The 13,063-nt window shown below is 69.2% G+C and overlaps 1 protein-coding gene across 7 annotated transcripts in view; it reads right to left on the bottom strand.

Moving 5' to 3' along the window:
• The window catches only part of SBNO2 (strawberry notch homolog 2), a 40,668-nt gene that overhangs the window by 8,589 nt on the left and 19,016 nt on the right, over positions 1–13,063 (bottom strand). For 6 of the 7 annotated variants that reach the window (XM_036234234.1, XM_036234233.1, XM_016126621.2 and 3 more), the window contains exons 5-13: positions 6,008–6,169; positions 3,770–3,853; positions 3,412–3,508; positions 2,893–3,047; positions 2,653–2,786; positions 2,468–2,558; positions 2,234–2,377; positions 675–792; positions 215–320 (exon numbers count right to left, since the gene is read on the bottom strand). In XM_036234234.1, the coding sequence (XP_036090127.1) occupies positions 215–320; positions 675–792; positions 2,234–2,377; positions 2,468–2,558; positions 2,653–2,786; positions 2,893–3,047; positions 3,412–3,508; positions 3,770–3,853; positions 6,008–6,169 (1,091 nt within the window). Of the gene's footprint in view, positions 1–214; positions 321–674; positions 793–2,233; positions 2,378–2,467; positions 2,559–2,652; positions 2,787–2,892; positions 3,048–3,411; positions 3,509–3,769; positions 3,854–6,007; positions 6,170–9,198; positions 9,397–13,063 lie in introns of those variants that run through there. The other variant, XM_036234236.1, reaches the window with a different exon arrangement.

Genomic DNA, 13,063 nt, shown 5'->3' with positions numbered 1-13,063 from the left:
GGGGTGCAGGAGCGGAAAGGGGCCCTTCCCACAGCGATGGGGTGGGAGCGCTGGGCAGAGAGGGCAGGGCTTGTGGTTGAAGCCCCTCTGGCTGCGGGCGGAGTGAGGGCCAGTGCAGCATGGGCGCACTGTGGGCACGCCGATCTGGGTCGCGGCATGTGACCGCCGGGCGCCTGCAGGCCCCACATCTCCATCCCAGCAGGGGAGCACGCACCTCTTCTCCACGGCATGCAGAAACTCCTCGAAGGTCCGGAAGGGCGTGCCCTCGCCCCAGATGCCCAGGCGGTTCATGTAGATCATGTTTCGGGGCTCAGAGGCACCTGGGGGATGGAGTGGGGGTCGCTGTTGGCTCCTCCAGCCCAGCGAGGGCAGGGGGCCACGGACACGGTCTGGGAAATGAACCAAGGACCACATGCCGGGAGCTGAGGGTCCCAGGAGAGCGCCCACAGCCAGGGATGCTGGGGGTGGGCATCGGAGCTGGCAGAAGGGGGGCCCTGAGGACAGCTGGCATCCGAGGCGCTACTCAAGGCACCACTGCCCTGGGGAGCAGCCCCACTGGCAGAGGTCCGGAGGGGAAGAGCTATGGGTGGCAGAGTGCGCGGGGACCACCACCGCCCATGGATGCCGGCGTGGGCGCGAGGCCCGCCCCCCACCCCCGGCCACGGCCCCCTCACCGGTGGCGCTGGCGTAGACCACCCTGGCCAGGGGCAGCTTGTTCTGCAGGTCCAGCACGGCCCTGCCCATCTTGGTGCAGCTGGCGTTCTTGGCTTTGTGGCACTCGTCAAACACGATCTGGGGTGGCCGTGCGTTAAGGACTGTCTGGAACGAAGCTGCCCCAGCCCGCCCTTTCCTGGTTGCGAGGGGTTCGGCGAAGCGCCTGGGGGGCGTGTCTGACCATGGGTGGAGGCCTTGGGGTTTGCACGGCCACCAGGGTGATGGGAAATAGCCTCTAGGCCGCCAGGTGACTGCAGAAATGTGCCGCGTGACAGCACGGACGCCTCTCGGACGAAGCCGCACGCTGATGAGCGCGAGGGAAAAGGGGCCTCTGGATAAGGGGGGGCCGCGACTAGTCCCTCGGGCACTGGGGTCTCCCTGTACGATTTCTCACGAGTCTACATGGATCCCGTTAAAAAAACAACTGAAAAACACAGTAAGATGTACCAAGACCTCGACACTTCAAGTAGGAACAGACGGTCAGGTACGCCGGCCGGGGGCCTGTTCTAAAGACGAGGAGCGTCCACACCCGCGCGCTGCGCGTGCAGGGCCGCCGGGATTCGCAGAGGCCAGGAGAAGCGGCCGGGGGCTGAGCACGCAGGCCCGGGCTGGGGCGCGGTGCTCCCCCCCCCCTGCTGTCCCCGGGCTGTGCGCGGGGCACCTGTCACCGCTTGTCCTTGCTCACGGGACGCAGGCCGCGCTAAGGTAAATCTCTACACTCGCCCAGAAGGACGCAGGGCCCACGGCCCGCGTGTCTCTACGCTGCAACAGGTGACGCCACTTGTGGGCTGGCCCCCAGAACACGGTGAGAAGGGGTGACCGCGCGGCCGCCCCCCGTGATCGCAGGACAGCTGAGCAAGGCCGGCAGCAGATGCGGGGCGCGCGACACCCAGCGCGCCCGCGCCAGCTGAGGTGGGGACAGTGATTGGGGGCGAGGGGCGGTGCTCGACGGGGGGCACCCCACAGGACGCCCAGAGCACCGTCGGTGCCAGGCCGGCCCAGCCGGCTCCTTGGGACTGGGGGGCGGCCCCTGTGGGACCTCCCACCTGGTTCCCCGCGGGGCCCAGAGGGGGCTCCCTGAGGGGGTTTGCGGGGCCGGGGAAGCCGTCGGCCCCCTACACCTCGCTCTCCTACAGTCTGGAAGCGGCGAAGCTGGCCAAGCTCTGAGACAGAAGGCTATGGTGGCACCCCAGGGCTGGGCGGCGGGACAGCCATCAAGGGCTTCTGTGCCCCCGGCACCGCCAGCCGGCACTTTCCCGCCACCGAACACCACCCAGAGTCGGCGACACAGTCCAACCAGCTGGAGCCGGGAGGCCGAGCCGGACCGCGAGGCTCTCCGGCAGGCGTCACTGAGAGAGCCCGGCCCAGGCACAGTGCCGCGGCGCCACATGCTCCACACCCCGCCATGTCCCACGCCGCCTGGGCTCGCAGCGCCCCTCCCACTCCCCCGGCCCCGCCCCTGCAGCCCCTCCCCGGTGGGCCCGCCCCCTCCTCCCCACCCCTGGGCCGGCCAGGATACGACCCCGTCGAAGGCCGACCCGCACCACTCGAGGATCTGGCGGATGCGTGTGCGGTGCTGCCCGCCGGCCTGGCTCTCCCCGATCAGGGCGGAGTAGGTGGCGAATAAGACGCCCTCTGAGGTAGTGTTGTCGCCGTATTTGATCTGGAAGGAAGGGTGGACGTGGGTGCGCATGCGAAGGCGCATGGGCAGGGCCGCCCCCACACCAGGCGGGGGGTGGGGCGATGCACCCACCTTGTTCAGCGCGTGCACCGCGATGCTGGAGGCGTCGATATCCCGCAGGTCGCGCTCTGCGTCGTACTTGAGGTCGTTGGAGACGCTGAACCTGCGGGCGCAGCTGGTGGGTGTGGGGCCCACTGCCGGCAGGTCCCGCCCGCCCCAGGGCAGGCGCGCTGGGGGGTGTGGGAGGGGACGCTCACCACAGGGACTTCTTGCGGCCCCGCAGGTAGTTCTCCAGGATGATGCCGGCCACGGTGCGCCCCTTGCCCACGCCTGCGCCGTCGCCGATGAGGAAGCCCGCGCGCTGCCCGCTGGGGAGCAGGACCTCGTGTTGCTGCGGGCGGGGAACAGGAGTCAGGACCCCCGCACAGGGCGGAGTCAGGAGAGTACTGAGACCCCCCCCACGTGGGTCGGGGTCGTGTGGGAGACACCGGTGTCACCTGGCAGGCGTAGGTGATGGCCTCCAGCTGCAGGGCGGACAGGACCCCGCTGTCCGAGACAGGCAGGGCGAGGGTGTAAGTGATGTCCGGGGGCGGGACGCTGGACAGCGTGCTGGTCTCCACCACGCGGTCCGGGTGCTGCTTCCCGATCTTGGCTGGAGGGGCGTGGCCAGGGCAGGTCAGGGGCGTGGCCAGGGCCTCAGGGAGAGGCCGGGGCCTCAGGGAGAGGGAGGAGGATGCAGACAGGGATGCTTGAGGAAGGGCGAGGGCCAGAGCAGGGAAAGGGGGTGTGTGGGGGCAGGCCCATGAAGCCCTCGCTGCGCAGGGGGCAGCTTACTTTCCATCACCCGCGGCTACGTCAGGTCTGTGCCTGGTGCGGTTACTGCCAGACCACGGTGACCAAACTGCCCCTCCCAGCCCATCTGCGCTGCTCCAGGGACCCTGGAGCTGCGCCCCCTGCCGGAGCCTGGAGGCCGAGCGGGGCGCCCCGGGGCATGCGGGGGCGGGGGCGGCACTCACACTTGGACGGCACGTAGTCTGCATACACTTCCGTGTGGCCCAGCTCCTCCGCCTCGTCCTCCTCCGCCTCGTCTTCCTCCTCCGGCTGACTCTGAGACTGAAGGGTGCGCAGTCTCAGGGTGGGGGCAGTCCTGTCCCCCAGCACTGCTAGCATTCCCCCAGGGGCAGGAGTGTGGTTCACCAGCCAGCCCAGTGTGGGGGCGGGGCGTGGAGGGCCCCACCGTACCCCCCACCCCTGCAACAGGGTGCCTCCCAGGGCCCGTTTCTCCACCAGTGAAAGGGGCAGACCCTGCTTCTAAGCAAGCCCAGGGTCCGACACGCAGCAGGTGCCTCCTGATCCCAGGAGGGTCCAGCTCACCTGGTAGCTGTTGAGAAATGGGGTGCTGGGAAGGGAGATTGCAGGGTCCTCGAGGCCTGGAAATGGCTCGCTAGGCGGGACCAACTAGAAAGAAGATGGCGTGCGGAGCAGACGTGAGCCTGCAGGCCACGGAGCCGGGGCGGCACCGCCACGGGCCACCCGCCGGCCTCCGCGGGCTCTCCGCGCCGCCGCGCCCCTCCGGCCCTGCTGGTTCTGCTGAAGGACAGAGCCCTCCCCTTGCGGAGCAGGCCGAGGACAGGCCTTCCCAGGCTCCGCTGGCTGAGACCTACAGTTCGCCAGGCATGAGCGCTCGACAGTGGGCCGGGGTGTGTGGGAGGCGGGCCGGCACTGGCAGGAGCGCCCCTGGGGCCCTGTGCACTGGGCCTCTGGCCCATGGCCGTGGCCTGGCAGTGACCGTGCTGCATCTCCCCAGAGCTGGCCGCCAGCACTTGGTGTATAGGTGGCCCTTGGGGGCGGGGCTCCAGCTGGCTGGACCGCCCTCACGAGAAGGGCCCAGAGCACAGTCCCACCCAGGGGAGACTAACTGCCCACGAGTCTCACGTGGGGGCCCGAGGACTGGGCGGATGGACGGGCTGGCACAGGAGACCCAAAGCCCCTGGGGCTGTCACGCTGGCCCTCACCCTGCCCAGCCCCAGGGAGTGGTCATGCTGAGGCCGGGAGGGGTGGCCGCTCAGCCCTGGCCCTGGATGTGGGGCCGTGAGTGCGCACACGGCACGGTCCACACCCAGGGCCGTGCGATGCCAAATGTCCTCGCTCTTAAACACAAATCGCGAAGGTCAGGTGTGGCCATCCTCAGCCGCCTCACCCCACGGCACCCACACCCGGAGACCGATGGCCGGGAGTGCTGGGTGTCCTGGAGCACAGTGCGTTTACGGCCTTGGGGAACAGGAGTCACTAAGGTATTGGGCCCCGTTATAGCCGACCTGACTGCCACGAGCCCGCGGTCTCCCAGGGCCGAGAGCACGGCCAGAGTTTTTCAAGAAAAATATCAGCGAAAGTGGGCACAGCAAGGCCTGAAGTCCACACGCAAGTCCCTCGCCCGCTTTTTTTTAATTAGCAAAAGCTAACAGACTGGGTCAGGTTCCTGGAAGACTAGGCCAGGCCTCCAGCGGGCGTCGGGTCTCAGCTGCCCGCACCCCCCCGCCCACTGCCGAGAGCTGGGAGTCACCAGAAGGCCCTGTGAGGCAGAGGTGACGGCTCTGTCCCGCTGCTCCTGCACCCAGACGTGGGGACTGGGCGGGGTCACTGGGTTGCCCGCTGAGGCTGCCAAGGGCAGGGAACCTCGCTGGGCTGCCGGCCCCAAGCGGGGCTGTGCACCTCGCAGTCCCATCTGCTCCACTGTCCGCTTGCAGACACTTCCTATGGGCCTGTGGAGCTCAAGGCCACTGAGGACCCTGAAGGGCCAGGCGGCGTGTGCCACCCATGTCCACCAGTGTGAGCCCCCCGTGGGTGCTGAGGGCCCTGGCCAGCCACCAGATGGAAGGGGCCACTCAGACACAGCCAGCCCCAGCACCCCTCCAACCCAGAAAGGCCCGGCCAGCCCTGCCTCCGGCACTGGACGCCACCACAGCCCGGTCCTGGGCACCTACAGGAATGGGGGCCTGGCACTCCTGGGGACCCTGCTCACCTGTGACCCCTGTGAGCTGGTCCCATCTCACTTTCCTGGCTCCCACCTGGCCAGGCACACAGCCCACCGCTCATGCTGGGGGGCCCGCTGGGCTACTTCCTGTCGTGGGGTCTTTGCATGAGCTGTTCCTGCCACCTGGCCCGGCCAGCGCCACCTCCTCCAGCCCTCACCCCAGAGGCGGCCTCTCTGGAGGGAGCCCCCCCACCCGTCGGCTCTGCACTAGCACATGCCTTCGCTTCTCTGGGCCAGTGCCCCCTGCTCGGCACGGCTGGTGTCAGGCCCGGGTCATCTCTGAGGGGGCCCCTGGGCCCTGGGGGCAGTGAAGCCGCATCCCTGGCCCCCACCCCACCATGCCGGGAGCCCCCCGGTGGTGACAACCACAGCTGCCCCCAGGGTCTGCTGGGGGCAGGACCACCCTGGGTGAGAACTAGCAGCAGAAATAGCATCTGACATCTGGGGACGCCCGTCTCCCCAGCAGGCTCAGCACAGAGGCGGCAGCGGGGTACCTGGCCATGATGGAAGTTATGTAGAAGGGGGTGCGGGGCCCCACAGCCCCGCGGGGTCCACACAGCCACGGACGGGGCACTGACCTTGTTGTGGGTGGGGGGCCCGGTGCTCACGTCCCAGATGGTGGGCACCTGGCTGAGCCTGTCGGCCGGCAGGAAGTCGGGCGTGTCCACGATGTCGGACAGGGAGTCCAGGGACGAGGAGAAGATGGAGGCGTTGGACAGGTCATCGAGGTACGAGGGCTCCTGGAAGACGGGGGGCTGAGGGTGTGGCCAGGCGCACGGGGGGCCCAGCCTCGTGAGGAGCAAGGCGCCCACACGCCACAATGCAGACGAACCCTGAAAACACATGCTGTGGGGAAGCCAGACCCCGTGGGCTGCACTGAGGCGACCTCTGAGGCGACATGGGCAGAGGGCGCCCTGCCTGTCCCCATGGAGGAAGGGGTGCCAGCGTGGGGTTGTCGGGACGTGGGGGCCTCACACCCGCGGAGGGGCCTGCTGCACGCAGCTCACCACCTGACCCAGAGCACACCAGGCACAGTGCCGGGCACCACGCTGCCCGCACCCCGCAGTCAGGGACGCTGATGCCTGCGTGTGTCCGGTATGCACTGGACACGGGACAGGTGGGGCCCAGCCCCAAGGGGCTCCGACCTTGTGAGGAGTGAGCCCCTGGCCAGGCGCACCTGCAGAGGGCAGGGGGTGCCCGCTTTGCGGCCAGGGACCCGGGTTCTGGGGAGGGTGCAGGCGCTGCCACCTCCCTGAGCCTCTCCAAGGACCAGGTCAGGAGCCCGCAGAGCTCCCTGGACCCCCAGACCCAGAGCAAAACACACACACACACACACACACACACACACACACACACACACGTCGCGGCCTGCGACGGGCAGGCTGGGACCCGCTGACTAGTGGGGGAGATGAATGAAGACGGGCTGATTGGTGGGGGTCTTGGGGCCCTGGGGCTCAGCTGAGTGCACACGGGAGGGACAGGACACCTGGGCCTGGGGCCCCCACCACGCACCCACCAGACCACAGCTGAGAACGGGCCCGGAGGCCCCTGCAGACCCGTTTCTATGACCCCCCCACCGCGATCCACGTCGGAACCAGATTGCATCCCTAGGTGTGGGGTGCTGCAAGAGCCATCTCCGGCCTCCCCAAAGGTCTAACTCAGACACAGACGCACGCAGTCCCATGGCGAGGCAGGGCCCCAAGAGAAGAGGTGGCGCAAGGACGGGGCTGGGGACCCCCCCCCAACAGCCTCCTAGGACAGCTGGCCTCGGGAGCCTCGGTCCGCCTGTCTGCTGGGCGACATCGGTCCTGGGGATGTGCAGGAAAGCCTGCCCTCGTCCATGTCAGCTGGTGTCAACTGGAGTTCTTGACTGGGCCCCCCCACCGCCCCGGGACTCCTGGCCCCTTATTTGCACGAGGAGCCAGCCATAGGGCTGGCTGCTCATGTGGTGAGCAGGGCGAGGGCTCAGAACAGCAGGCCTCCCCCGTCCTCCAGGTGGGGTGCAGCCATCCTGGGGGAGACCTAGGTGGCCTGCCGTCTGCCCGCCAGGACTGCCTCTGGGCTCTGCCCCTCCCTGGGCAGCTAAGGTCAGAGGTGGCCCAGCCCGAGCCTGGTGGACCACACCAGAAAGGCCTGCCCGCGGAAGCTGGCCACCCTGTTCCCGCGATGCGCAGAGGCCCACAGACCCTGGCAGGCTGGCCGAGTTGGGCTATGGGTACGGGTGGGGGTGGCCACATCTGAGCACCGCCCCCCTGGTGGGTGCAGCCCCAGCCTGGTCAGAGTGATGCCAGCTCCTGGGCCCGGAGAGTTGACCCTGCTTCCTGAAAGCCAAACGGCCCCTGACTGGTGGGCAGTGCCTGGGGGCAAAGGATGGGGAATGGCCCCAGCAAAAGCATGTACAGGGGACCCCTCCCTCCATGTGGGCTGCACCAGAAAACAGGCTGGGGACGTCCTGCAGGACAGGATGGCCCAGGGCGTCCACACAGGAGGGGTGGGAAACCGTGTCAGTGGGAGAGACCTGAGGGGGTGTGAGACGGAGTGTCACACGCATCTTGATGGGGCCCCGCGGCTGAGGGGCCTCAGGGGAAGCAGGATGGGGGAGTAAACCGGACTTCGGTTGTTGGTGACCTCACAGTCCTGGCTCATGGGCTGGGACGAAGGCTCCGCACTGCCGGAGTGTGTGACCGGGGCCCGGACGGGGGACACGGGGACCTGCGGGTCGCAGTGACTCTGGGAGCCTGAGACTGTTCCGATGCAGTCTGCGGCAGAAGCAGAGCTCCCGCCCACCCCTGGACCTGCCTCCAGACGCCAGGCTGGCGTCGAGGGACGAGGGACAGGGCCTGACCGCCAGGAGTCGGGCGGTGGGGCCCCCTGTTCCCCCCCACACTGCTCCACGCCCTGTGCAGAGTGGGAAGCTAATGAGGGTAAAATGGGACCCCCCCCAACGTGGGCACCCACCTGCCTGTGTAGGGACTGACACCTGGCAGCCACGAGAAACCTTCGAGTTCACCCAAACCCTGGACCCCCATCCCCAAGCCCCACCTGCAGCACCCGCTCCCCCAACCCTGGGCCCGGCAGGCTCCTTCCATCGCAGCGTGAGTGGGGAGGGAGCGGCTGGGGGACGAGGAGGGCATGGGGTCGCCCACGCGCTTGGGGAACCCTGGACCAGGTGAGCGCCTGCAGCTGCTCACATGGCGCCACCCCCCAGCCACGGCCCAGCAGGACAGGGAAGGACGGCCCCACCCCCCCACCTGCCTTTGGGCCTGGGGACGCTGCTCAGCACGCCCTCCTAGCCAAAGCTGACCCCAGAAATGCCGTCCAGACAGCTCCTCTCGGGGGTCCCCTTCCCCGCCCCCGGGCAGTGGCTGGACGCCTGCCTGGGTCCGCAGAGAACTGAGGTGGGACAGAGACCCATCCCTGTCAATCACGGGAACCCCGAGCTGCACCCCCCGCCCCCGGCGCCTCTGCCGGCTGTCCCGGGACACCGAGGCCCGGGCCGGGGAGGGGCCGGGGACTGAGGAGACGGCCCCTCCCGCCTCCCCGAGCACTTTCGTTTCGCGGCACCTCCCCAGCCCTCGCGGGAAACCCGCGTCCCACCGTCCGGCCCCGCCGCTCCAGCTCAGGAAAGCCCTGGAGACGCACTGGCGCTGCCAACGGAGCTGCCGGAGCCGGAGCCGGAGCCGGGGAGGGCGGGTCCCCGGCCGGGGCGGTCGCCAGCCCACACGCACAGCGGCCCGACCTGCCGGCCCCGAGGGGGCGGGAGGATTACCTGGCGGGGTGCGGCGAGCTGCGGCCAGAGCCGCAGCTGGGACATGGCGCGGCCGGTCCCCTGGAAGGCGCGGGCGCGCCCGCATGCCGGGCGCTCAGCCCCGCTGCATTTGCATGTTGGTTTAGTCACCGGCAGCGCCTACTTCCCCTAAGGCCTCGACTTTCAGGAAATGATGCCGCCTGGTAAGCCAGGGCGATTCCTGGCAGCGCGGACAGTTACCGTACGGGGCGGAATCCAGCCACAGCCGCGTCAACAGCCGCCGGGTCGCACCCTGCCGGCCCCGGGCGCCCTTCGGCCCCAGCGGCCTCTCCGCAGGTGCTGGGGGCGGCGGGAGGGACATCCGGGCAGCGCCTCTCGGCCCGGCCTCAGTTTCCCCAGGTGCTGGTGCACGGCTCTGGTCTGCCTGCCCCCTCGCCGCTGCCCCTGAGGTGCCCGTGGCAGAGACCCAGGGGCTAGGCCCCCACGAGATGCAGAGGAAACTGAGTGCACCCCACGCCTCCCAGCCCAGCCCCCGATTCCGCGGCCTCGACCGGGGCCCTGCACTGTCCGCCCTGCGCTCTCCAGGCTGGCCTGGCAGGGCACAGGGCCTGGCTCCCCAACCTAGAGTGTCTCCCCCTGGGGACCCGCCCCCTACTCCTCCCCTAGGAGCCTCGCCAAGGGGCCTCCCTGCCCCCTTCCCCAGCACAGAGGTGGGACCAGGCAGGCTGGGGACAGGCCACACGGGAAAGGACAGTCTGACAGAACGCTCCCTACAGGCTAGAGGAGCTGGGGGGGGGGGCATCAGGTCTGGAGAATGAGGGATGGTGAACCCAACATCGCAGCCCCCACCCTGCCTCACCCCATGACCGGGGCAGGGAGCAACACGAACCCCAACAACGGAACATGTTGCTGTGGGACACCCCGCCAGGCTGTGGCCGCCGCGGGCAGGAGACGCAGGTACACACGACGAGACCACGAAAAGACACCAGCGAAACCCAGGCCAGGACCCGCGGGGCACACGCGCCCGCCGGGCGGCCAGGACCCAGGCGGCCCACAGAAATGGACGGCCCAACAGCCCCGCGGTGGGGCGGCCCTCCCCGCAGGACAGCAGCTGACACGCACGGCACCGAGGACGTGTCTGCCAGATGGGTGCGCAGGTCACCACCGCGACAGCTGCCACCCACCCGCAGGCGACGGGGCACCCCCTCCCCGGCATGAGCAGCCAGGACACCGGCGCCGCCTTGCGCGGCTCCCGGGACGAGAGGGGGAGCAGCAGCCTGGCAGCAGGGGGTGGAGAGACCGGACAGGCACTGTCCCAACTCGAGGTCAAGGTCAACCTTGGGGGCGACGAGATGCGCAGACACCCACGAGCGCAGGCCTGAGCCTCAGTGTGGGGCCCCGGCAAACCCACACGGGCCTTGCGTGCGACCAGGCCAGCACCCTGCAGGGCCCTCGGTGCCCGCCTGGCACCTGGCACCCCGTCTGCCTGGGACGCACGGCACGCTGGGCCAAGGCGAAGCGGGGCGCGTGCGTGAGGGTGGCCGGGAACTCTCGCTAATGTTTTCACAACTTTTCTGCCAACCAAAGACATTTCAAATTCGTCGTGCCGCGAACACCTTCAAACGTACAGAACACGGCGTCAGAGCTGAAGTTTCAGAGCACGTCCCTCCCACGCTGCAATGGGCGGGGTGGGGCGACGGGAGCCACGGCAGGAGGGCAGAGTCCCGCAGGCGGGGGCCCCAGCCCGGGATCCGAGAACCAGCGGCCCCACGCAGACGCTCGGCGGACGCCCCGGCGGAGCTGGCCTGGGTCCGCTCGTGTGGATTCAGGAGGCGCCCGGTACCCTGGAGTGCCATGACTCGGCGTGCGGCACAGGAGGAGGAGTGAAGGCCTCGGACGGCAGGGCCGGGGACCCTCGGGCCACAGACAGTGCCCGGGGACGTGGGGCGACGACGCCCAGGCACTAGTGAGGAGCCTCCTCCTCGCGGGGAACCAGAGCCACACGGCTCGTCTCCTTCCTCTCTTTGCTTTGGCTGCCAGGAAGTTTGGGGATCGGGTCTCGTTACCAGGGGCACGTAGGCCCGCAAGTTTCGCCAGTCCTCGCCCCGGCCAGCTCTGGCTGCTGCAGCCCAGCCCCTCCCGACCCCGGCCCCGGCAGGGGGCACTTCCGGAGTGTGCCAGGGCCTCACGGTGCGTCACCACCACAATAAACTGCTGCAAATTTCCCGGCTTCAAACAACACGTGTTTATTACCTTGTGGTTCACGAGGTCGTCAGTCCAGCGCGGGCCTGGCGGGGTGATCAGGAGGGGCGGGGCCAGGCTGTCCCGAGGCTCCAGGGAGAGCCGTCTCAGGCCTTTTCCAGCTTCCAGAGGCGCTCGTCCCTGGCTCACGGCCCCGGCCGCCTCGTCACTTCTGACTCTGACCCTCCCGCCTCCCTCTTATGAGCACCCTGTGAGAACACTGGGCCCCGGGAACCCAGGGTCGTCCCCTCTCAGGGGCCTTGACCTGGTCCCACCTGTGCAGTCCCCCTCTGCCACGTGGGGTCCTGGGCCCAGGGCGGGGATGTCTTCAGGGAGTCTCTGACACCCCCGCTCTGAGACGCAGACTCTTCTGCACGCTCCCAGCTTCCACATCCACGGCCCCCAGGGTGGCATGAACAGGTTGTCACACAGGTCCCTGAGGGTTGGGGGGAGCGCTCGGCTCTGCTCGGCCCTGAGCCTCCTCCAAGAGCCTCGGCAGGGGTCCTGGGCCCCCCAGGAACCCAGAGTTGTCCTCATCTCAGGGGTCTTGACTCGATCCCACCTACAAAATCCTTCTGCCACGTGAGGTGACACATCCACAGGTCCCAGGACCACGGAGGAGACATCTTCGGGGCTGCCACTGAGCTGGCCACCACAGTGAAGTCACTGAGCCTGAACCAGGAGCAGGGCCGGGCCCAGAGGAGTGGGCTGGGCTGCGAAGGGCCTGGGCGGCCAGGCTCGGTCCAGACTCCTTCTGTCAATCAGCACGGGCTGAGGTTTCTTTGGAAGATGATCTCGCTGCTTTAAAACCAAGATCTGGGGCTGGGCGCCACAGTCAGGGAGGCCGGGGGTGGGCCAGGGTGCCTCCCGCGGGCATCCGGCGAGCACATGGTGGACGCGTGGCCTCCGGGTGCCGTGGTGGTGGCAGCAGCACCCGCGGGGGCTCTCGGCAGAGCCAGGAGGCGGCGGGAACCGAGCCCGCAGGAGGGAGCGGGTCTCCGCGCGCCCCGTTGCCTGTGCCCTGCCCCGCACGGCAGGGGACGCCGCCCGGCTGGGAACCCACGTCAGTCAGGAGACGAGTCTGCAGGCGGGAGCCGTGCCTGCGACGCGTGGAAAGGAACTTCGCAGGGGCCCTGAGGAGCCAAGGCCGGCGCAGGGCCAGCAGCCAGCGCCCCGGACGCCTCCCGGGCTGGGCTTCCGCAGACGCCACGCGGGGCCCCAGGGCGTCTTGGCGAGCCGGGCTCCAGGAGGAAACCGCGAACACGCCTGGAAAGGCCGGCGGCCTCGTACGCCGCCACCCCTACCCGGGGCACGCGGGGCCCAGAGGCCTCTGGGGCGGCCCCAGGGGCAGGTGGCCCTGTGCCTACGTCTCCGTGAGGCCCAGCCCCGCCGCCGGGGCGGCTGGCGCAGCGGACACGCGGGCCCCGTGGCCCTGCGGGCGGCCGTCCCGCCACGGCGTCCCGCCACGGGGCCACAGGCCCACACGCACCCGCTCCCCGCAGCTCCTCCCTCCTCTCCGGGCCCGCGTCCCCGGCCGTGGCTGCGGGGCCCGTCTCCGCCTCCGTGGCCACGCGCCTTGTCCGACGTCTGTGTACCCTCTTCTGTCCTCAGAAACTTGCTGGGTTTCGGGCAGGCCGGGACACCC

Source organism: Rousettus aegyptiacus, unplaced genomic scaffold, assembly GCF_014176215.1.
Source record: "Rousettus aegyptiacus isolate mRouAeg1 unplaced genomic scaffold, mRouAeg1.p scaffold_m13_p_16, whole genome shotgun sequence".
Classification (NCBI taxonomy): Eukaryota; Metazoa; Chordata; class Mammalia; order Chiroptera; family Pteropodidae; genus Rousettus; species Rousettus aegyptiacus.
Note: the sequence above shows the minus strand (reverse complement) of the source record. Positions and strands in the feature narration are given on the sequence as shown.